The sequence below is a fragment of the Bidens hawaiensis genome, unplaced genomic scaffold (assembly GCF_021521415.1).
Source record: "Bidens hawaiensis isolate Kalapana, Puna unplaced genomic scaffold, B.hawaiensis_p1.1 tig00017140_1, whole genome shotgun sequence".
Classification (NCBI taxonomy): domain Eukaryota; kingdom Viridiplantae; phylum Streptophyta; class Magnoliopsida; order Asterales; family Asteraceae; genus Bidens; species Bidens hawaiensis.
This window is the reverse complement of record NW_027492587.1, coordinates 209,306-234,668: the sequence shown is the minus strand read 5'-3', so window position 1 is coordinate 234,668 and position 25,363 is coordinate 209,306. Positions and strand designations below refer to the sequence as shown.

Sequence of the window (25,363 nt, the reverse complement as noted above, 5' to 3'; positions counted from 1 at the left end):
ATTATTGATGTAAACCAACAAATTGAACATTTTAAAGTGAGATAGGAGTATCATTGAAGTGATCCAGTTTTGGCTCTAAGCAATTTTGGATGGATAAAGCCCTCTAGCTTTCTTAAGCAAGTCACAAATTTACTAAATAATCTTACTAGCTACATAAGATTTCAGCAGCAAAAACATTTAAATCTTTGAAAAAGATGAGGTGGTATTGGCGAGGTGCAAAATCAGTAGAAAACCATTTGTCAAAAAGGCAGAGGGTGGCAGGTACTCACTATAAAACACGATAACTTAAAGACCATGGTTGTAAAAATCGCGTCTGGACGCCGAGTAATCCCCGCCTAGGCCGAGTTCTCGGTGATCCATCCCCGAGTACTCTCTGACAAAGGTCGAGTAGTCACCGACTAAGGCCGGGTACTCCCAACTCCCCAGTTGGTCGCCTAGGGTCCGCCTAACGACTTTTGCAACCTTGCTTAAGACACATTTCATATTTGACTTTTGAAATCCAATCTATGGATTTTGATTGACAGATACAGGCTTTACAATATGGAACAAATGTAGTAGCTGGAGTGAAGACTAACTGACCAAAGATTCGGATAATGAATAAATATAGAAACTTTTTATACGGGTTATAGTTGGGTGACCGAGATGAATTTTGCCTAATATTAGTAAGGGCATGTTTGGGATTGAGTTTGAAAAATACTCATTGGCTTTTTCAAAAAACAATTTTAAAAATGCAGGATTTGAGCCTTTTGAAAACTGTTTTTTAACATTTTCAAAAAACTAAAATAAAAAAGATATTTATGATTACCAAACACACATTTTAGCTTATTTTATTGGCTTTTTAAAAACATTAATAAGCCAATAAGCATTTTTCAAACTCAATCCCTAACATGCTCTAAATATGATTATTTTGGTAGCAACATTTATTTTCTTATCTACTCTTTTTTACTAGAGTTTATTTTTTTTCTTCTTTTTTTTCGTTATAATTCAGGGTGATAAAATATGTGTCACGCTTTAATGTTGCATTGGTGCTCTAACTAACTTATGTGTGTACGTTAACGTTTCGATCACGGGTTAAATTATTAGTTTTTATTTAATTTGCAAAATTTTGATGTGAGGGGAAGTCACTAGCTAGTCACTTACAAGTGTAGAAGCATGAAGTACAAGACATTTAAACACCAACATCACATGAGGAGAGTCACTACTCGCTTAATTTGCCTTCTCATCTTTTTTCATCTGTATTCACTTAGAGCATTCACATTCCATCTCTTAAATTTATGTGAGGAGAGTATGTAAATTATAGGGTGAGGTTTTAAGTGGTTGTGAGTGTAAATTATAGGGTGAAGAGAAATATGTAGTGATTTTTTGTAAATTTGGGGAAACATTTGGGGAACATTGTTTGCCCCTATTTATTTTTTAATATTTGTTGGATTGGTTGTGAGTAGAGGAGAGAGAAAACTGTAATGATAAAGGTATAAAAAATATTATTTAATTGAACAGGAGAGAGAAATATGGTGTTTTTTAGTGTAATTATAGAGATAGGAATGGAGAATGAGATGAGAATAGTTTGACATATGTTTTTTTAATTCTATTTTCTTGAACCATCAAACAATGATACGCGTCATATGTACAACATTTTTCATTTGTTTTTTTTCTTATAACCTTTAAATATTATGATTTATAAAATTTCAAACATAATGGTGTGATATACTCATTTTAATCTATGTTTCGATGCAAATTTTATTCAATGCCGAGTTATCATGATGCATAAGGAATCGACACGGATATGCCAGCCTTTAAAGTTGCCTAGACATTTTCTTTATTTTCTTTTCCGTTGTTCGTGAGTTTTTTCTTCATGTTCTTTTAACTAAATCTCCGCTGTAGCATTTAAAATTAAAACAAAGTCCCAGTTAAACGCTTGGGTACACGTCAAGGTTTCGTTTATTCATGCGGTTTCTAACGTCACATGCCCCTACAGTCAACGTGCTGGATCACGTGGGTGCGAGTACTAGTTATTTATTATTAATACTAGGTTAGAACCCGCGTGATACACGGGTTAGTAAAAAATATATAATAAAAAACACATGTAGTATACCGGGTAATAATAAAACAAAAACGATAAGTAAATGATAATATAAACATTTACAAACATTTTTGTTAATATCATAAAATTACCAATAGCATACACGTAATAGACATTAGTGTTTTGTAGTAGTTAACAAACGTTACAAAACTTTAAAGTTTTCTGTTGGTAAGCTTTCATGGAGACTATATATATATATAGGCCATGTTGTACAAAGTTATATAGAAATTTAAATATAACTCTTTAATTTCAAACCAAAGTAATAAAAATTGAGAAGTCTCATTTCATAAATTGGATTTAATTAAAGAACTAAAAGGATATAATTAATTTATCGAAATCCATATTTTTATCAACGAATCTCCTATGAATGTTTTAATTTTTGTGTTGTATTCGATAAATCGATACCCATGTTGATGAATATCGATTGAAACACATGTAAAAAGAAGAAATCGAACAAACCTTATAATTCCAATATAGAAGACGAATGCAAAAGCAGACGGTGATTGTTAACTGAATATGCATAGTCTAATCGCATTTATACTTTGAATTAGGGTATAATCATTATAGAATTAGAGTTAAGGATTACATATAATTTTGTTATGTTTAAGCCTGAAGGATAGACAAAAAATTGTTTTTGATATAGTCTGGTTGTTTACATAACCCACTATATGTGAATTGAATTTTAATTTAGGGAAAAGGAAAAATAAAAAAATTGCAAAATACCATGTGACAATTTAAAGAGATTTAATGAAAAATATTTGAAAAAAAAAATAAAAAAAATGTCAAAATGTCATGTAACAATTTAAAGAAATTTGATGTAAAATATTTTAATGAAAAGGAAAATATAAAAAAAAATGCCAAAATGGCATATGGTAATTTAAAGGACTTGATAAAAAGTTTTTTAATGAAAATGAAGAAATAAAAAAAATATCAAAATGTCATGTGACAATTTAAATTGATTTGATAAAAAGTAGGAAAAAATAATTGTTGAAAACCCACTCTTTTATTAGATAGATAGATAAACCAATTTTACTCATTTTTTTCCTCCTTAGTCGGTGTTAAGTCGCCCTCAATGGCTCAATGCGGATGACGCCCATATATGAATTATGTCATTTAAGCATGCCAGAACAAATACACTTAATTAATACGCCTAACACAACAAAGTCAACACTTCTTTCCCTATATAAGTTATAAGTTATAACTTATTACTAAACTATGCTTCATATATAATCCACCAGCGTAACACCGCCAATGCCTTCCAGTAAAAGTGCGTTGGATGATCTCCAGCCACCTCTCCTCCCTCATGTCAAAACAGTCACCACCGCGGAACATGGGCAATCGCTCGAGATGCTCTCTACTGACCAAATGTTAAGCAAATATTGCGGTGAGTTTGGGTTTTGGCAATATAAGCATTTCTTTCTCACGAGTATGGCATGGGTACCGGATGCCTTCCACACAATGGTCATGATTTTTTCTGACCGTGAACTTGATTGGACATGCGATCCTGGTTCGGGATGCGTATGGGATTCGGACAAAAGTAAGTGTGGGCTTGAGCCAGGGTCATGGCGATGGGCAAGTGACGGGTGGTCAACGGTGGCCGAGTGGGGACTTGTGTGTGGACAAAAATATAAGGTTGGGTTGGTTCAGGCCTTGTTCTTCGTTGGCTACATGATCGGTAAACAACCCTATGTCTTCAAATATAGTTCTAAACTTATATGTGTACTTATAAGTAAATCTTTATAAGTACCGTACTTATTAGTAAATCTTTATAGCAGCTGAAATTTATCATTATGGACTTATGGTTCTAAACTTTTAAGAATTGTGTTAGACATGTCTGCGTTTCATTTTTACTAAATACAAAATTACAAAATTATCCTTTAAAAATAACATGTATATGGATCGGGTCCTTTAAAAGTGCAATTTCACCCGTCCTTTAAATGACAAAGTATCTCACTTTGTCCTTTTGATTAACAGTCATCTAAAAATCCAATTAAGTAATAGCATATGCCAAGCATGTAATAGGCGAAATGGTAATTAACTAAAGTATTATTTAAAAAAGCAAAATAAATTAAAAATCTAATGTAACTAGATAAATTCTTTTTACAAATTAACACCACCTCCATCTCCACCACAATGTAACTAAATAAATTCTTTTTTACAAATTAACACCACATCCACCTCCACCCATAGCATCAAATAGTCGAAACCCTAGCCCCCTTTCCCCATTTGTTCATCACTTCTTAACTAGCTATTTGTTAAATTGGGTTGGCCTCCTTTTTATTAAATGCAGAAAATCGGTAAAAATAAAATTGAAATTACCATTATGCCCATCACATGTTTGGCAAATGATATAAGTTAACTGGATATTTGGATGACTGTTAGTTAAAATGACAAAAAAAAACAAAATATTATTTCATTAAAGAAAGAGAACTTTTTGAATAACCCAATTAATAAACTGGTCATGTTTAAAAACAAGATTTGTACTTATATCTTTACTAAATGTACCATGGTCAAACCGGTCATTATATATAGGTTGTATAATTAGAGAACACCTTTATATATAGGTTCTTAATTTTATGAGCCATATAAAAATAACGAACGTTTTTTAAAACGGGCCATAAAAAGTATCATTGTATGTCGTATACTATACGGGTTGGCCGGCCGTATAGGTTTCTTTTTAATTAAAAAGAAAATAAAAATTATTCAAATAAAAAAGTATTGCATTGAGTAGTAAAGGAGACTTTTACTCCTTTAGTCGACCTTTAAAATAAGCACGCTATATCATCATATTGAATATAATATAAGTAATCAATTATTTTTTCTTAACTTCTTTATAATATACTAATTAACATGATATGAATGATGTGAAAGAGTAAAAAAGATTTGTATGATGTTATTAGTTAAATTTTTTTATTATTATTATAAAAAAATATTAATCAGGAAATCAAGTGTGGTAAGCAGGTATATCATCAATCTCATACTCACGAAAAGTAATACTAATTTGTTATGTGTTAAAATATCAGCTTTAATAGTTTATACGCATATTTGAATTTGAAAAGGCCATAACTGAAGTTGGCTAGAGATCAAAGCAATTTCACAACGCAGATTGGTTGTCTATTAGCAAAAGGAAAAGCAAAACCTTTAAATACCATGGGTTTGGAAAAAGGGGGGGGGGGGGGGGAGGGGGGTCTAAGAGTGTATATATATATATATATGTATGTATGTATTAGATCATTTCAGAAGTTTTTTTACAGCGAGAAGTGAAGGTGTAACTCCATTAATCCCTAATTTCACTCTCTTTCTTATGTGTAGGTGCATATGTATGTGTGTAGGTACGCATGTTTGTATATGTGTACGTATGTTTGTATGTGTGTAGGTACATAGGTTTGAATGTGGTTCGGTACATTATATGTTTGTAGGTTGGTTTGAATGTGTAATTAAGACATAAATACAATCAACCTACTTATATGTATGTAACATCATATGAAAGGAAGTGAAATTAGGGATTAATGGAGTTATACATTCACTTCTGGCACTTCTCGCTGTAATTTCACTTCTCGCAAGATCCATCCCCACTTCTCGCTATAAAAAAACTTCTGAAATGATCCAATACACACACACACACACATATATATATAGGTATTGGATCATTTTAGAAGTTTTCTTACAGCGATAAGTGAAGGTGTAACTCCATTAATCCCCTAATTTCACTTCATTTCTTATTGTTTAGGTGCGTATGTACGTGTGTAGGTACATATTTTTTTGTATATGTGTATGTAAGTTTGTAGTTTGAATGTGGCTCGGTACGTTTGTATGTGTGTAAGTAAGTTTAAATGTGTGTGACTAAGACATAAATACAACCAATCTACATACGTGTAGGTAACATCATAAGAAAGGGAGTGAAATTAGGGATTAATAGAGTTACACATTCATTTCTCGCAAGAACCATCCCCTATATATATATATATATGATTAATTTCTTTTAAGACTCGCTTTGAGTTTTAAGAATTTGAAAGAACTCAACGTAACAACTTTTTTTTGAGTTTTTTTTACACATGTGTAATACGTAAGTGTAAGTAATGTACAAAAAATTACCGTAATTGTTTACACATCGAATCGACTTTTTACACATGTGTAACTAAAGTTTAAACTTGTGTAATCAACAAAAATCTTTATTCTCTCTCATGTTTCATTTTTTAATCAAATTTAATCTCAGCCATATATTCTAACTCATTTAATTAAATGTGTGGTCCAAAATTGAGTTTTTAAAGTTCTTACAACTTATCAAGTTCTCAAAATATCTCTCCTATATATGTATATATATATATAGGATGGTTAATGAGAGAAATTAAATTAAAGCGAGAAATGCTAGAAGTGGATCTGGACCATTGATTATGTGTAATAAATGGTTAACAATAATAATGTCATTTTCATAATAAACTGGAAATTACATGTTTACTAATCTATACTATATTATAGATAAAAGTTTATCAATGCCACATGGCATCACACAAGATACATGTTTACAACATTTCTCACATCTCTCTCATATTAATTACATTTCTCTTTCTTATTAATAATTTTATATTTAACATTTTTTTTCTTTTTAATCTATTATTTTCTCTTTTTAATTATTACTTTTTTCATTTAAAAAATGAAATACCAAACTATTTTAATGCATGGTAAGTCATTGTTTCATTTTTTAAAGTAGAAAGCAAAAACAAAGTGAAACTACTAATTTTGATATGGATGTTAAAATTACAAATATATATTGTATACAAAAAGATATTTAGAGATTTACGAATTTCAACAACTTTTAATTTTCATATTGTTTAATGTGTAATTTCTTCTACCATATATTATATCTTTATATCCTTTGAACATATTTTTTGTATTTCACATTATACTATTATTATTATTTAAATAAATTTAATTATTCTAACCAGTTTTCTATACGGGTTTCTTAATGTCAAATGTCATTACACAAGAGTTAACCTTACAAAATTTTCATCTCTCTCTCTCTCTCTATATATTAAACATATATTTCTTTTTCTTATTAATAGTTTTATATTTTTTTCTTTTTTCTTTTTGATAATTATTTTCTATTAATATCAGAATAAATATATTATTGTTTATATAAATATATTGTATTAGTTATTAATATTAAGCATTTATAAGTAACGAATTTTCACGTTAATATATAAAATAATTAATATCTAAATTCAAAGAAGAGATTCTCACTTTATTAATAGATTAATAAAAGTTAAGTCCAATCGCTTTAGATGGTTTGTTTGTTTTTTAGACAACCTGTTTTAACACATGGTCAGTTATGTGTTTCATTATCTAGCGTTGAAACCAAAAACAAAGTGAAACTACTAATTTTAATATGGAGGATAAAGCTACATATAAAATTATAAATATTGTATACAAAGAAATATTTAGAAATTTATGAATATTTAACAATTTATTTCCATATTATGTATTGGGTAATTTATTCTACCATATATTATATATTTACATATGTTGAACATATTTTTATAATTCATATTGTGTTATTATTAATATAAATTTATTTTTTTAACCCGTGTTTTACATGGGTACCTAACCTAGTATTGATAAAAAAAAAATGGTGCATTGGTTTCGATGACTCTTTATGGTAAGAAAGTCCACATCTAATACTCCACATCAACCCCCTTAAGAATACTTTACAGATCTTTAATTGCATATTCATAAAATTCTATTATTTAGAAAAATTGATTACCAAAATTATGAAGCTTCTATCGGTTCCAAAAATGCATCCTTGTAGGGTGTGTTCTTTTTTCTATAACAAATTATTCCTACATTGTAACACTTTATTCCTACACTGTAACTATTCCTACACTCCAACAGTTTTAATGCCTAAATTGCTCCTACATTTTGTATATCAGTTGTGAAGGGTATGCTTTTTTTAGTGTAGGATATCCTACAATTCTATTTGTCAAGTATAATGGTGTGTGTAGGAATACGTTGTCTTTGGAATTTTGTTGATCCAATTTGTTAAAAATAAGAAATAAAGAATGATTTATGGGTGTAAAATAAAAAGTATTTTAAAAAACTAAAGGATATTTGGAAAAAATAACAAACTAGAAAGTTTTTTTAATAAAATATTTTGTTGATCCAGTTTGATTTAATGTAAGTTTCTTTTGAATTATTTAAGAAGGTCTAAGTTCATTTGAAATAACGTTAAAAGGTCTAAGTTCATTTAAATACTTACCAAATTAAATAAATTGAAACTTTACTATTATACCTTTGTAATTAATTAAAATGAAAAATAAAAAGAAAATTTTTGATTGAATGGAATGATTACTCGCATTTCTCGTAATAATCTCATTTCTCTCTTAAACTTAACCATATATATGTATGTATGCATGCATCTACATGTACCCTTACAAAATTTGCTTGCTAAAACGGTCATTAAAAGCAGTAAAAGAAAATAAAAGAACACTTAGGTGGTTCAAACTTGAAAAATTAATCATTTTGTTATCATTTTGACTGTTGATACAAATTAAATATTACATGTAACTTATAAATTGGTTTTCTAAACAAAGACTTCTCAAAAAGCACACATCGAATCACTCATGTAACGTTCGTGGGTGTGACAACTCACAGATGAGTGTGCTTAATTTTAGTCTTTTATTGCATATCGATAATGTTTATCCCATCATCCACACCCAATGCGCCAAAACACATTATGGTATTTAAGGAGGGACGTTTCTGTTAAACCAGTCATCTCAAAAGTCCACAACATTTTAAATTATGTGGTGTGTTACATTTAAGCGATAAAAAGTTATAAGTTTATAATGATGGTTGTTTGAATTATTTAACACCGTTGGAAATAATTCCGATCTTGTTAAAGATCTCCGTAGTTTGTTTAAGTGTAGTTAAACTTTGTTAACGGGTTCATATAACAAAGTTAAAGTGCAAAGTGTAATTAGTTAATAGTTTGTGTATATTGTTGTAAATAGTTAGAAACTAATCGAAGCGTTGCGTTATATTGACGAATCATCACGACGGTTGTAGGGTATTTCCTGCAGCCTATAAATAGAGGCGCCGCTCACTATCGTAATACATATTCGTTTTGTTAATTGATTGTTCATATATTGTTTGATTTTAATTCGTTTAATAATCGATCCTATCAAGAAGGCCATCAAACACCTTACCTTCTACGGTAGTCGTTAAACTATATAAACACTTAAATGTTTGGTTGATGAAAGGTGCTCACGCTTGCCTTTTGATCAAATAAGTTGGTTTTAATCAAGAGCTTGAGATTACTACTTATATTTAGTATTTGTGAGTTTAAATTCAAATATGCCCTTATTATGGGACAATATACAAGAGTATGGTGCCTTTAGTGTGACATTTTCTTGTGCTATTTCTCATTTATCTTACTTCCAATTTTATATGTTTATATGAACTCTTTTTTTTTTAACGACCAACAAATTTCTTTATTAAAACTAGCAAAATGCTAGAACCGCCAAATACAACCACCAAAGGAAGGCAAAGAGTGAAAATACAAACTAAGCCTCTCCACCAAAAGCAAAACCATACAACACTAACAACGAATTTATAACCGAAACCTACACCAATCCTCCCAAGTTAACCCTCTTTTTTTATATGAACTCTAAATGATATAAACTGAATAGTAGCAAAGTTTTTCAGATTCTACTTTTTGGGATGCTTAAATAACATATTTTGTTCATATTGAGCCTTAAGCACATTATAGATCTTATTTTGCAGGTAGTGGAATATTTGGTCATCTTTCTGATTCAAAATTGGGAAGAAAAGGATCACTCACGATTGTATTTATTATGAATGTCATCCTTGGCCTACTGACATCACTCTCCCCCAACTACTGGACATATGTCCTCATTCGTCTACTAACCGGCTTTAGCACTGGTGGGGTCGGTTTATGTGCATTCGTGCTCGCCACCGAGCCCATAGGACCGACCAAGCGCGGTTTTGTCGGCATGTCCACCTTCTACTTCTTCTCAGTCGGTGTAGCTCTTTTGTCTGGCATAGCCTATATAGTCCAATCATGGCGTTATCTTTACATTGCGTCTTCCATACCCTCCATCATCTTCCTTGTTTGCATGCTCCCTTTCATCTCTGAGTCCCCTCGTTGGTATCTCATCCGCGGTAAAAGTGATCAAGCAATGAAGATCATGCATGAAATCGCCAAATCAAATGGCAATCACCTCCCTGAAAATGTCCATATTGTCCTAGACAAGGAAACCAAGAGTTGTGGACGCGAATGTATAGAAGCTAGAACGAATGAAAGTGTCACAGGGTCGGTTATGGACGTAATCAAGTCACCATTAACACGAAAACGTTTGTTTCTACTAATGGGAATCAATTATGCCACCGCAGTTGTGTATTATGGGCTAACCTTAAATGCCACAAACCTTAAAACCAACCTCTATCTTAGCGTGATGCTAAATTCCATTGCAGAGATACCAGCATATCTTTTAACCGCAATCTTAATAGATAGGGTCGGGAGGAAACCTCTAGGAGTTGGAACGCAGTGGTTTAGCGGGATCTTTTGCATAATAGGCAGCTTGATTGGAACCCAAGAGAATTTAAAGGTAATGAGGATGCTTTGTGGAATTTTAGGAATATTTGGGATAGCAGGGACTTTTAACTTGTTATTCGTATACGCGATGGAGTTGTTTCCAACAGTAGTCAGAAATGCAGCACTCGGGTGTGCAACTCTAATGGGACAATTTGGAAACATAATGGTACCTTTTGTGGTAGTTGTGGGTGGTGATATTTCATTTATGGTCTTCGGGGCATGTGGAATTGTGGGTGGATTTCTTACGTTTTACCTACCCGAAACATTAAACAAGCCACTGTATGATACCTTGAGTGGGATGTCCGATGAAGCGAGTGAGCTTGTCCCAGATGCTTGAGTAGAAGACGTTGAAACAATTAAAGTGCACCTATTTATACCATAAACAACTTATAATGATCTTTTGGAAAGGTAATTCTGGTTGTAAAAGATAATAGTTATATTTTGTTATTATTCAATAAGTTTGATAATTATCTAATTTGTTTTTAAGTTATCTGATTAGTTTTAAATTCAGAGGTCATGTTTACCTTTGAATTACTTAACATAATAACATAAGCTTTTGTATTCAAATGATCAGTCTATCAAAATCAATAACAATCAATATTTGTTTACCTTTTTGTTCTTCAGTTACTTCACGATATCAAAGCCGACGGCTTGACCACTGTAACCTTAGTAATTTAATACATAAAATCTCAAACCACCTTCGTTGGCATCACCGCCAGTATCTACGGCTAAAACAGGTACATTTTCAGCCGACGAAAGTTCAACAGCAAATAGCAATCATGGCATGTTTAATCTCCGTTAGATCAATGGAGACAACTATCTTAGTTGGAAACAACAAATACTTACAATTCTCAAAACCATGGGATTGCTAGCGTTTATCAACAAAAGTATACCTCCACCAGAAAGGCATCACTTCCGAACACATTAGGTGGTGCTAACCCATTTGGACCTCTTTTTGTGTTAACAAGTTTTATAATATATTACAGTTTTAACACGATGTCTAATATGATAAGAACCAAGTTGACTTGTTTTCCGATTTCAGATATCTCAAATGAATTCATATACAATTATTTTTCTCAAAATTAACCCATTCTTCAAAAATGGGTCATGATACCATCTATAATCTTGTACCAATACAAAATTGAACTTGTGTTTCCAACCACTCTCGTATACTTTGATTTTGATTTGGTGCATTTCTGTTTCGCACCATATATTGAGTTCGGTTCTGCCGTATATCGGATATCTGATCCCCCACGTCAGATATCCGATCCTTCTTGGACACTAAATTCAACACCATGGACCAAAAAACAAAAGAAAAAACCATAAAAAGAAAAAAAGGAAAGAAAAAGAAAATATGATTGAGTTATATTTCTGATTTTCGATCATTTAAGTTTGTTTTTGACTCTGGCTCATGTCCAGATTGTTTATCTGTATCCAGATTCTTTGGCCAAGTCCAGACTCTCTGGTCCTTTAAAATCCAATTATCTCGTCCGTTAAATTCCAGTTAAACCTTAGCTCTCTGGTCAGTTTATTTCTGATTTCTAATTAAGTGCTAGTATGACTTATGTTTCTGAAGAGCTAGTTGACTTTTGTTCTTGTCACAGTTGATCGCTGCTCTGTTGGTTGTTCAGTTCTTGTTACTACTTTAGTCGCCCGTTGTTCTGTTTTCGTTAGTGCTTTAGTCGCTACTTTGGTCCATGTTCAGGCTTTGTTTCGCGTTTGGTTTTGTTCAAACATTTCTACCTTAGGGTTTCGGTTAGAATTTCAGTTCTGTTTTCTGCTTCCAGACATATCCCAGTGTTCGGGTAATATTATGGCTTTGAAAGCTGTCTGGTTCAAACTCCTGCTGTTGAAGTTTTATTTTTAGTTTTAAGGCTTTGAACAACCTTCTTGTTCGATCTCCTTCCGTTGAGATCAATTTTGCGTTGTGGCTTTAATAGCCGTTTGCTTCGATTTCCTGTGAGAGATCAATTCTGGTTAATTTGTTATACCCGTCTGGTTCAATCACAAGATCGATTTTGGTTATGAGGATTTAAGCATCATAAGTTGATGCCTAGTCAGTTTCTAGTCTGTTTTGGATTCAAATTATTTGTTTGTATTGAGCAACCAAGTTTGTTGCTCAAGGGGAGTAAAGATGGTTCAATTCGTATCCTGTTTATGTTTGTATTCGGAGTTGAGCAACCAATCAAGATTCTTCGGGTCGTATATGTGTTTGTGTTTCTGTTGAGCAACCAATTAAGTTTGTTGTTCAAGAGGGTCTGGTTAGGTGTGCGAACATATGTTCTTCTTGGTATGGTAGGATTTATATGTAGGTGATTTATTCACCGTCTCATCATCTGCCGCGCTCATCTGATTTGTTCTATATGTTTCGTGTGTAAGAATAAATATATATTATGAGTTTGGATCAAATACAAATTAAACTAACATGCTAATTGTGAGAATCAATTAGTTTAATTATATATACAACATAGTGTAATTATAGTGTAGTGTAATTACAGCATGTTGTAATTATACTATGTTGTAATTACATAATAACACTACTTTTAATATAATTATTTTACTTAATTCTCACAAATAGCACGCTAATTTAATTTATACGTTAACTTTCCCCTATATATTATATATTTATTAATATGGTCATCATTATCATTTATATAATATTATATCAAAATAATTAAACTATACTTTATAAGGCTACGTATAGTGAAGGGGCTACAAATTGGGGCGTTTTGCGCCATGTGACGCCCAATCAGCAAAGAGTGAGTTTTTGGTTTTGGGGTGTAATGGTGTAGGGGTTACAAATAGTAATATATATATATATATATATATCTTACACACACATATATATAATAATAATAATATAAATAAACAAAACAACAGACATGCGAGGCGAGAAAAAGACCCGCCCCCGCCCCTTTTCGCCCACTTATCGGGGGGGGGGGGGGCGGTGTTCGCGCCCCTTCGCGCCTAAAATTCGCCCAAATCGGCGCCCACTACACATGGCCTTATATATTTGTTTGGTAATTGTTGATGAGCCATATTATCCTAACTAATAAATGATTTCCCCTTTTATGTATATAAAGAAGAGATTAGATTAACATCATAACATAATCACACACAAAAAAAATTTGTATGCCTCGACTCTCCCAAAACCAAGTTCCTCATAAGAACCCCAAACCCATCCTTAACTATACATCCTAAAGGGAAACTCGACCAAGCTAACAATCATGTCGTCTGAAGCACACTCTGCTGATGTTGCTACCTTCTCTTCTGTAACTGGTTGATAGGTTTAATTTTATATTCATGTTTTTCATTACCTACATGAAGAATTGATCAACATCGTCCACATCTTGTTTGTGTTTCTGAGGTATAGTGAGAAGAGGGAGCACATGTCCTACATGCGTCGGCCGTTTTTTTCCATGTGTTAAGGCCCCTCTCGTGTTTGTTTTCGGGCTACTGATTCTTTATGTTGTTGATGATCTATGTTTAAAGCTATTTCAGGAAATATCTTATTTGGATTTTGGAATCGCTACCGAAGAGAAGGGCTATTATGCTGCCTAATTATTTTCCTTGCTCAAGTTAGCGGACGTTTTCACTAAAGTCTCACCTTGAAAGAAAGTTTTGCTATATCGGTAACAAGTTGGGCATAACTAACATCTATGCTCCGACTTGAGGGGAGAGTGTAAGGCCCCGAACCCGGTAGCCTTACTTTAGCGTCGGATTTACTCATAAACACAGTTTTTACAAATCAGAGTTCATTAAAACTTTCGCGGAATATAAAAACTTTCATGAAACGTTACAACAATCCAAAACTTGCCTTAATTAAACATTCTTGTCTTTCAAAATAAACGTCAATTACATTAAAACATCTTGAGTCTTCAAATGCCAGTCTCCTATTCGCCCACCATGTGCCCGCTCAAGCTAGTTGTCTCATTCTACTCACCTGCGTGCATACTAAAAGTCAGCTACGCTGAGTGAGTTCTAGTTAATCGGACGCCATACAATACATACACATACATACATATCCGAAGATACATATCCATACCTAACTAGTTACCCTTCTGTTCTACATACATACTTACTACCATACATACATACATATCTACAATCACTAACCTCAGTCTACCGAGAGTACGTTCATAGTCCGCCGTCTATACCTGTACTCAAGGTCGTGAACACGTAAAAGGTCCGCAGTCCTTACCTATGTTCACCATTTATGGTACGTGCAAGGTCCACAGTCCTTCCCTATACCATCCTACATCCACAACACGTACAAGGTCCACAGTCCTTCCCTATGTTGCAACCTAAACCATAGCACGTACGAGGTCCGCAGTCCTCCCCTATGCTACCACAATACAAATACAGCACGTATAAGGTCCACAGTCTTTTCCTATGCTGATGCCTATCTATAATACGTATAAGGTCCGCAGTCCTTAACTACGTTGTCGTCTATTATCTGTAACACGTATAAGGCCTACCGTCCCTATCTACGTTTACATCTATCATCTACTTTACGTATAAGGCCCGCAGTCCTTAACTACGTTGTTGTCTATTATCTGTAACACGTATAAGGCCCACCATCCCTATCTACGTTTACATCTATCATCTACATTACATATAAGGCCCGCAGTCCTTAACTACGCCATCACCAGCCGAGTCTATGTCCGACAAAAGCTAGAGGGATTTGCCATCCTAACTTACTATGTCGAACGTAGAACTCACATACCATTCGTGTACCTGTATACACATACTTCACATATACAATAATTACATTATAGCATAAGAACACTCTAGGCGTTCTTTACATCATTCATTTAACAACCATACCTCTTGTCGATACGTGCAATATCCGAAGATCGTTCACGGCCCGACAAGTATTCATTTGTAATGTTCATACATCTTCGATATATAATATTCGTACCTTTATTTTTGACCTGACAGTACGCGCAATATCCGAAGATCGTTCGCGTACCGACAAGCAATCATTCATATCCATCACATATATCACATATGGCATACACTTATCACTTAGGATAAATGTATTAACAACACATCGAGTATGCACACAGCCCCGAAAACATAACACATAAATGGGGCTAGAAACTCACATGAATCCTGTTACGCTCTCCGTTAATCGTTATCCCCTTATTGAGCTGTGCACGGCTAACTGTATAATATTTACATGTATCAATTAACTACTACTACTCATGTTGTATTTCTATCTTTATACAACCCACAACGAACGGGGGTCCGGGGGCAGCGCCCCTGGCAGCGGGGTCTAGGGGCGGCAGCCCCTAGCAGGGTCCAAGGGGCAGAGCCCCTGGCTGGGGTCGAGCTGACAGGTCAGCTTGGAAAAATTTTATTTACATTAACTGTCTTAACACATTTTCCATTAGGTTTTTAATTTATTTTCTAATCGAACTTGACTTTAGGCGAAGTTAAACCTTAGGCGAACTTAGCTTTAGGCGAAGTTAAACCTTAGGCGAACTTAGCTTTAGGCGAAGTTAAACCTTATGCGAACTTGGCCGTAGGCGAAGTTAAGCTTTGAAGGCGAAGTTAAGCTTTTGCAGGCGAAGTTACCCAGTTCGCAGGCGAAGTTGTCCAGTTCGCTACGGGTTTGGTTTTTATCACGCATTTTGGCGATTTTAATACCCTTGTTATGGTTCGACATCACCCACTAACGTTCCCTAACCATTTCGTTCGTATATATATCCCGTATATACTATAAAGCTTGGATCTTTAAGCTTAAAGATATTCAATAAAACATAAACTTTAAAGGTCAAGAACATACCTTTTGTGCTCGTTTGGATCTCGTTTAACTTGTTTAATCACAACTAATTGTTTACTCTCTCTCGGATCTTGCTCGTTTCTCTCCCTCGGCCGCCGGCCGTATATGGCGGTGTGTGGTGTGTGTGTGTTTTGGAGTTTGTAGAGATTATGATGGAAATGAAATGAGGGTTTAGGGTTTTAGGTTGGTTTAGGGGATATTTATATCCCTTAAAGCCCATGGACCTAAAGCCCATTCTCATTTAACCCATCTCAATTAATCTAAATCCATGATCCGTTCTTTACTCGATATTAATTAATTAATAACGCGAAATCACTAAACGTAACTTTCTTTATTCAACATTATAAATTTTAGGATGTTACAGAGAGTGTTAGGAGATATATACTATAATGATATTAAACAAGATAAGAAGCAATTAGTCTAGCAAGTTGTACTAGTTTAATCTATTTCTTTCATATATATATATATATATATATATATATATATATATATATATATATATATATATATATATATATATATATATATATATCATGTACATGTAAAGAGAAATACATGAAGTGAACGAGAAAATATGTAGTTTTATAAGCCTTTTTGCTTAACCAGTGAGGTTTTCACCTCACCGATCCTGTTCACCCCTGCTCTGTGTTCATCTGCTCTATTAATCTGAGTCCCACGTAATCAGTTAATCTTTGTTTACAACCTCTGTTTATGTAACCCAAATCGGTTTCCTACATTTTGAAAATTTTGTAATTGGCTTGTTTTGAGCCCTACCCATTTTAGTTAAAACTGGTTCTAAATCGAACCAAAATGACCCATTTTGAATCCACCCTAGTAAGTAGTAAGACTATCCTCTATGAGGAGAGGCATTGATTCCCCTCCACAGTGTTATGTCAGCGCCATGTGAGCACTGGGGGTATCGAAGCTCCACCCAATGATGCCCCTCTATGGTAGGGGGCATCGATGCCCCACCTTTTATTTAATTATTTATTTTTTAACAAACACAAAATTAAAAAAAAACATACAAATAAAAAAATAAAAATTATATAACTAATATTAGTCGTCCTCGTTTGCGTATTTGGCCATTATCCTTGCTTTTTTCTCCAAAAACGTCCGCGTAACCGATCTAGATGCGAGAGATCCTTTGTGAGTAGCTTGAATCATTTTCTCGTTGCCGCTCCAAGTTAGCTTTCTTTCTTTTTTCATGCATGACTTTGTATTCCGCATTCATCACTCTTCTTTCTTCATGCATTCTCTTGAGTTCATCTTATGAGTGTTTTTTTAGCATCGGCAATCTCTTTAAGTGTAAGCTCCATGTTGTCAAAATGAGAGCTCACATCGGATCTCATCGAGTATGTCATTCTCGATGAAAATCCTCCACCTCTAGCCGCCGCCTTGGCTTTATCTCTTCCTACCGGACGTGGTAACTTATCCAGTTCATTAAAAACAATATCGGGATCAAACTCGTTTAAGTTAAATTGACAACGAGCATCTGACCCCTCTTGAGACGGCGATTGATCGGCCGAAGTAGATGTTGACTTTGATCGTTTGGACGGTCGCGGTAAAGTGTCGGGATCGGATGCCACTTTGACGAGCTCGTGCATTGCCTCCAAATTTCCAACATATTGAAATCTACTTTAAAAATGGCCCTGAATTGTTTTAAGCAAGAATCAATTGCGTGGACATCGCACGTGCCGCTTCCTCTATTGTTTGTAACGCAGTTGTGAGTTTCGGAGGAGTTGTTCATTTTTGTGCGCATTGCCTTCCATTTGTTGGAGACGGAATCATCTCCGTGGTAGCGACCTCAACCCATTATATTAAAGAACTTAGTACGTATTTGATCCCAAAAATCAAGGTTGTGTTTACCGTCACCTTCGATACATATAAAAGCTTAGTATTAGTTAACAAAAAAATAAAACATGAAATATATATAAATTTTATAAATTACCTTGAATTGAGTCTTCGGATGAGTCGATCCACGCTTGCACAATCGCCGCTTCCTCATCTGATTCCCACTTTTTTCTTTTAACCCTTTCAGTAGTTGTTTGACCGTCATCAAGCTTCTTTTTATGACTTCGTTTGCGAGGAACATGTGGTTCGCCTAGTTGGGTTTCGGGTATTTGGGTTTGGGTTGTTTGGGTTTCGGTTACTTGCGGAGGCATAAACTACATTAGCATTCGATTGAACATATCATTGGTAAACGGTTGCATGGATGGATGCATTACGGGTAGATGTTGGTTGGCATAGAAATGGTTGTTAGGGTCATTGTTGTTTGCGAGCATACTAGCCCACCACCTTTGAGATGGATCCCACGGGTTCGGTTTGGGTTCGAGTTTGAGCTTGTGTGTGACATTCGTCATTTTCGGGTCTCGATTTGTATTCGTTTTGTAAACTTTTATTATGTTAACCCGACCCGTTTTGTAAACCGAAACCTTGTATATAATCAAAATGATTGATTTTATGTTACAATATTGTTTTTATACTTGTTGGGTCTTGAAAACATCCTTTTTGGTCTTTAAAACGCGTTATATTCACTTAAAACAAACTACAGGGGCTAAATCTGCCAAGTTTGAAAGTTTGGGAAGTCTGGTAGTCAACCCCATCGTGCCACGCGATGGGGGATGTCCTCCATGGTCGCGTATCGTGACGGAGGGGTCTGCAGCAGCCCGTTTTCTTTTGTTGTTTTGTGTATTGTTTGATCCATTTTGCATGAAACTCTTGTGTTTAACATCCATATTTGACCACCAACATTACCCGATATATACACCACAATTTCACTTCATTTTCCCCTGCTACAACTTCAAATTCTCTCTCAAACTCCATAGATTCAAGGTTATTTATTATTGTGTTCTTGAAGGTTTGACTTCTAAAAGTCAAACTGAGTTTAATCTTTCATTCTAATTAACTTATATAGTCTTATTAATACTTGTTTATGGTGGCACAACATATATATAATATAATACCCCTTTTTACCTTTGGTAGTTACTTCTCCGATTTCGATCGGTGAGGTTTCGGACCTTGTAAGGCAAGGCTTCATGGAGAACTTCATGTTCTTGATATATATATATATATATATATATATATATATATATATATATATATATATATATATATATATATACTTATATAACTTGTTTATACATACTAACCATGCTTAACTTCTGCTCATTTTAGTTTATTTACAAGTTCCATGGTTATGGGTTTGAGTGTAACATTCGTTACTTTTCAAACCCGAAAACCCGACCCATTTTAAATTTTCGGTTTTTATATATAAATGTAAATCAAAGTACGACGATTTATAGTAATTATTCGTTCACTTTCTATTTCGTTTAGTTCCAGTAGCGAATCTCTGAGCCTTAAAAGTTATTAAAATAATCAAGCTTCAAACTATTCGAGCATAAAATGTAAACGAACCAAAGATATTAAAGTATGCAAATTTTTATCTAGTTATATATATTTATAAAGTTCAAGATTTAAAATGTGATTAAAGTTTAAATGCAAACTATAAAGTTACTTATAGTTCAGGGACCAAAGTGTAAATTACATAAAATAATAATAATGAAAACAAGAATGCAGTAGCATTCCCTTCGTCCTCTTCACAACTTTCCGGCTACGAGTCCGGGGACCGGATTTCCGGCGCCGGCGATATATAGAATGTCAAAACATGGTTCGTTTCGATCCGTTAATCATCCCAAACGATGTGTCCACAACTCCTAAACATTACTATATAATTTATTCGTCATTTATTAATCCATTAACTCGTATTACATATCTAGTCGGCCGGATTATATTAAAACTCTATTAACACGAATTAAACACTATTCAATCCAATTGACACTATTGGCATGACCCTAATAGTCATCTAAACATACTGAAAACATAAAATTACACAAACAAAATGTCCATAACCTCGAATATGTTCATCCAATTACGATTCTGGCCAAGTCTAGTTCTCCACCAATCCGTAACATTTAGAGGTAATGGTTATATGAAATCTTATTGTTTTTAAGCGTATGATAAAACCCCTAACATAAATCGGGCAAACATGGAATGGATTTGAAGGATTGAATCTAGGGTTTGTTAGGATGATGATGAACATGAGAGTGTGTTTATAAATTTTTATTTCCATCTTTTAACAACGAAACTGAAGTGGTCCAGTGGTTGTGTTTGTGTGTTGTGGTCATGGAAACCCGGGTTCGAATCCGGGTCACTGCAACATCTTTTTATATTTTTCAAAACCATGTTTTTTTAGACATAATAAGTTATATATATATATATATATATATAGGGATGGGTTATTGTAAAAAGAGGAGTTTTTCTAAAAAGTGTAAGAAGCAACCTGGGTTGTTAGATCTTGTTAATCAAGGGTCAAGATTAGAAGATGGAATAAAATAAGGAGTGTCTTATTTTACCACTTTATATTGGTGTGTTAAAGGGTATTTTAGGGATATTAGGTATTTATATCATGCAGATTGTCAACTTATTAATCGGGGAAGCTCCTATTTCTATGCAATCAGTTGATCGACCTTCCAAAAAAACACTCAATAATTTAATCTTCTTATATTATTCAACCATAAACGATTCTAGTCCACAAACAATCACCATCAGACTGAGTGTTTCTCTCTCTCCACCGCCGTTTACAAGAAAGAAGATGAAGGTTAGAATTTTGGGTTTCGTCTTTCAAATCGGATGATCGATTCAAACTGGTGTGTCTTTGTTTAATCGTTGGTGGGTTTTATAGTCTGTTAACTTCGGACTTTTAAAGGGTGTGTTTAATTGAACATGCAGGTGAAGAAGAATGGAGAAGAAGAACAGTAAATTGAACACTAGCGTGGCAAAATCGAAGGATACAGGTGTGTTTTTAGTATGTAATAGCGTTTTAGTTGAAACCCCCAATTTCTAGGGTTTCAGTTACATGGCCGATCTATTCCTTGTGGTCCGATGTGTTTTTATTGATGGCAATGTGTGGTATGTTATAGTGTGTTTGATGTTGGTGATTGAGTTTTATTTGGGTTTCAGTTTTTTAGTTGATGTGTTTCTACTTGGTTTGAGTTTTAGTTGAACATGCAAGCGAATGTTGGGTTTGAGTTTTTTAGTTGATGTGTTTTTACTTGGTGATTGAGAGTTGTTGTTTTATGAAATGTGTTACAAATTTTTGTGTGTGTGAGGTGTTATGTTCGTCTGGTGAGATACCAAAAAAAATTTAATCTGGTTTTTATGTTTTAGGTGTATGTTATTCGGGTAAAAAGGTTTGTGTGGTTTAAGTGTTTTGAGGTTGTGTGTAGTTGGTCTGGTTACTCATGTTTGTGTGGTTTAAGTGTTTTGAAGTTGTGTGTAAAAAGGTGTGTGTGTTTTAACTTTTCGTTTAGTCTGTTAGTTCTTATTTTATGTTAGATGATGTATTTGTTTGTGTTTGTTTTGATGTTGGTTTGTAATTAACACGTTGGTTTTTGGTTTGTTAGTTAGGAGAAGCCCACGAATAGCATACAATACCACTTTCAAGGGTCTAGGCTACGGGGATGAGGTAAAGAAAGAGATTAACTTCAAAGGTATTCATATTCATATTGTTATAGTTGTAGTCGTTATGTACATAATTTTGGTGTGTTGTTGTAGAAAACGCAAAAATTGAAATGGAAGGAAATTCGTCACGCCGGGCGACAAATTTGGTTGAGGATTTTTTTAAAAGTAAGTTTGTACTTGAAGTAGATTGTGTTTTTACTTGAAATTAAGTAATTGTAGTAGGTAGTATTTTTAATTGAAATTAATTTGTTATTTGTTGAAACTAAATGCAGCTGGCATTGTTGACTCAGATGACGACTTTATAACTCCACGTGATAAGATGTTTAAAAAAGGAAAATTGAGTGAAAATAAGAAGTTAGCATTTTACGACTATGTTGGTCAAAAGATTAAACCGAGGGTGAAACATAGATTGTTCCACAATTATATCACAAATTTAACCAATGAGCAAAAAAAAGTTGTAACTAGTATGGGTTTTGGTAGTATGCTCGAAATGAGTATAGCTAACATACCAACCTGGTTGGGCTACTGGTTGGTTAGAAACTATGACCACAGTAGTAGCATACTCAATTTGGGAGACAAACAAGTAAAAATTACCGAGACACTTGTAGAAAGCATGTTAGGGATCCCTAGGGGAAGTAATGAGATAGTGGAGACGTTGAGGCCTAGAGCTGAGGATGAGGTTGTGCGAAGATGGAGAGGTCAATTTAAAAACCCACAAGGAAGACTTTGTCCCATAAAATTTATGGAGTTCGTGAAAACCAAGAGGGATGTAGGCTGGCATTTCAAGATGAATTTTCTGGTTGCTCTAGAGACATATATGGGTGATATTACAGGGAATAACACGGTTAATCAAAAATTTCTACCAGCAGTTAGAGACATAAATAGCTTGGGGGAGTTGAATTGGTGTCGGTACCTAATAACAGTTATGCGAAGGAGATGCGAGAAATGGAACGAAAGTAAAGAATACAACGGGTCCATGATTTTGCTAGCGGTACATATTTGATTACAATTTTGTTTGTTTTGTAAGGGTATCTCAAAGTATTATTAACCCAACTGTTACCTGTCTTTTTTTAAACTGTTAGATGTTGTTTTTTGAAAATGGTGTTTGATTTTGTTTGTAGTATGCGTACGCGAATAGTCAGTTTAATTGCGTCGTGGAAAATGGCAAGAATTTTATGGCCGTTAAGGTTTTCGTGGACGACGACCTAACAGTTTTACAAGACATGTTGGAGGAGAAACGGTTGGGTAAGGTCACAATTGAAAAATCAGCGGGGAAGGTCGTTAAAAAGATAACAAATCAAGATAAAGATGTGGGGGATGTTGATGGGGGTAAAAAGGTGGCTAAGTTAACGAAAAAGGAGTTAGCCAAAATGGTGATCAGAAAACACACTAAGAAGTCTGTTGAATCGGATCAACAAGAGGATGGTGATAAGGTGGCTGATGTTCAAACAAAACAAGATTTTACGGATGATAAAGTTGCTATTGTTGAATCTGAGCAACACCAAGAGAGGTTTGATAAAGGTGAAGAAATGATAAATATGCCGACACAAACTAATGAAGAGGTAAGATAGTATTAAAGTTTATATGTTTATTTTATATGTAAGTTGTGATTTTAAATATTAAAGTGTTGGGGTGTTTTTGGAAATAGGAGAGAGCAGAGCGGCTGACGGAGTTGATGCAATATTTCGATAACGTATACGGAGATATATGTCTGGAGTTTGATGAAGCACATGATGAGTGTTCTGGTAGCCTTTTAATTAAAGAGTTGGAGGATCAGTGGAAGAAAAACCTAGCTAGATACATAGGTAAGCGGGAGGATGTGACTGGGAATAATGAAGAAGATGAGAACGGTGAAGCATCTCCAATAGTGATGACACAAAGAACTTGGGAAATCATGGAAAGGTTGTGCGCAAAATATGAATCCGGTTCAATAAAGTCTACGCCCCAAAAGAAAAAAGTTAGTTTAATTGTGCCCGATTTCAATCAATCTTGAATCTGGAGTTAAAAAAGATGATCGTGAGACGTTAGCTGTTTTAGCTAAAGGGAAGCGAGTTGCTAAACCAGACTGGGAGGTAAACACACCTAAAAGACCTCAGAGATTTAAGTTCCTTTCCGAAGTTTATTGCTCACCGCATGCGAAACGTGCAGTGTCGTTGAAATCTACGTTAACAAAGCAAGAGTCGAAGGTGGCTAAGTATGTGTCCGCGGCTTACGGGAACCATTGGTAAGTTTTAGTGTTTATGTGTTATTAATTATGAATAGGTATTGGGTATTATATACTTTATATGTATTGTGATATTTATTTTCATTAATTCAGGGACATTGTATTTAGCACGGGAGGTGGGGTTAGCATACGAAAGGTGATAATGGAAAATTTACGGCCGGACACATGGGTGCACGTGTCGGTAATGTCAGTGTGGGAAAGTGTGTTAAACCACGAAGAAGCTATACGTTCAAAGTTTAACACGGTTCATAGGATTTTCTGCTCGGCCGTGATGCTGGTATGATTAGTATTTTTTGATTTAGTAGTGTTGTTTTGTTGGTCATGAATAATGATTAATTTGTGCTGATAAATGACACAGCTACCGGACCAGTATGAAAAAGACCTACCAACAAGAATCGGATTTTTTAAGAAAAAATGGACAAGCATCTGGAAACACAAAGACTAAAAAGCATTGTAGGCGTGGATGTTGTGTTGATACCAATTATAAACACAAAGCACTTCTATTTAATGGCGTTCAACCTGAAGACACATAAGACTTTTGTTATTGATAATATGGGACCAGGGGGTCGTTCAAGTTTATGTATAAGGGCTGGCCCGAGAAGATGGTATGTGTGTTTTTTTGTTGTTCAAGCATTATTATTTAAATTTTTATGTTAACTGCTGTTAATATCATTTGTCACGGAGAGAAATATTTGCTGGTTACCTAGCGTTGGTGGATCACCCCTATGCGTCAAAGGTTAACACATCAACACTGACGAGGGTGGATATACCATGGGCTAGTAAAAGCAACCATGTCGATTGTGGAGTGTTTATGATGAGACACATGGAGACCTTTAAGGGTTGTGTGACAAAGGAATGGTTTGCTGATTGTGGGCTCTCAGATAAGGTTGACGCTCGTGGAAAATTTATAGGGAAACAAAAGGCGGAGCTAAACGATTTTCAAAGGAAGTATGTCGCGAAGATGTTGCTGAGCGAAATCAACTTGACAAAGGAGGAGTTCGTGCAAGTTATGATGGAGTATGATAGTTTGTCTGCTGATGCGAAGATGGGACTGGAAAACAAAGCGCCGGCAAGAATAATTGAACGCTTGAAGCTATCTTGATATTATGGTACAAGTATTTTCTTTATGTGGATTTAAGTGTA

General features: G+C 34.3%; 1 protein-coding gene across 1 annotated transcript; it reads left to right on the top strand.

The window, feature by feature from the left end:
- Positions 1–3,211: 3,211 nt before the first annotated feature.
- Positions 3,212–11,203, top strand: LOC143553067 (organic cation/carnitine transporter 4-like). Its single transcript, XM_077043129.1, has 2 exons — positions 3,212–3,755; positions 9,857–11,203. Exons 1-2 carry the CDS (start codon positions 3,332–3,334, stop codon positions 11,023–11,025), a joined length of 1,593 nt encoding a protein of 530 aa, XP_076899244.1. The 5' UTR covers positions 3,212–3,331; the 3' UTR covers positions 11,026–11,203.
- Positions 11,204–25,363: the final 14,160 nt, after the last annotated feature.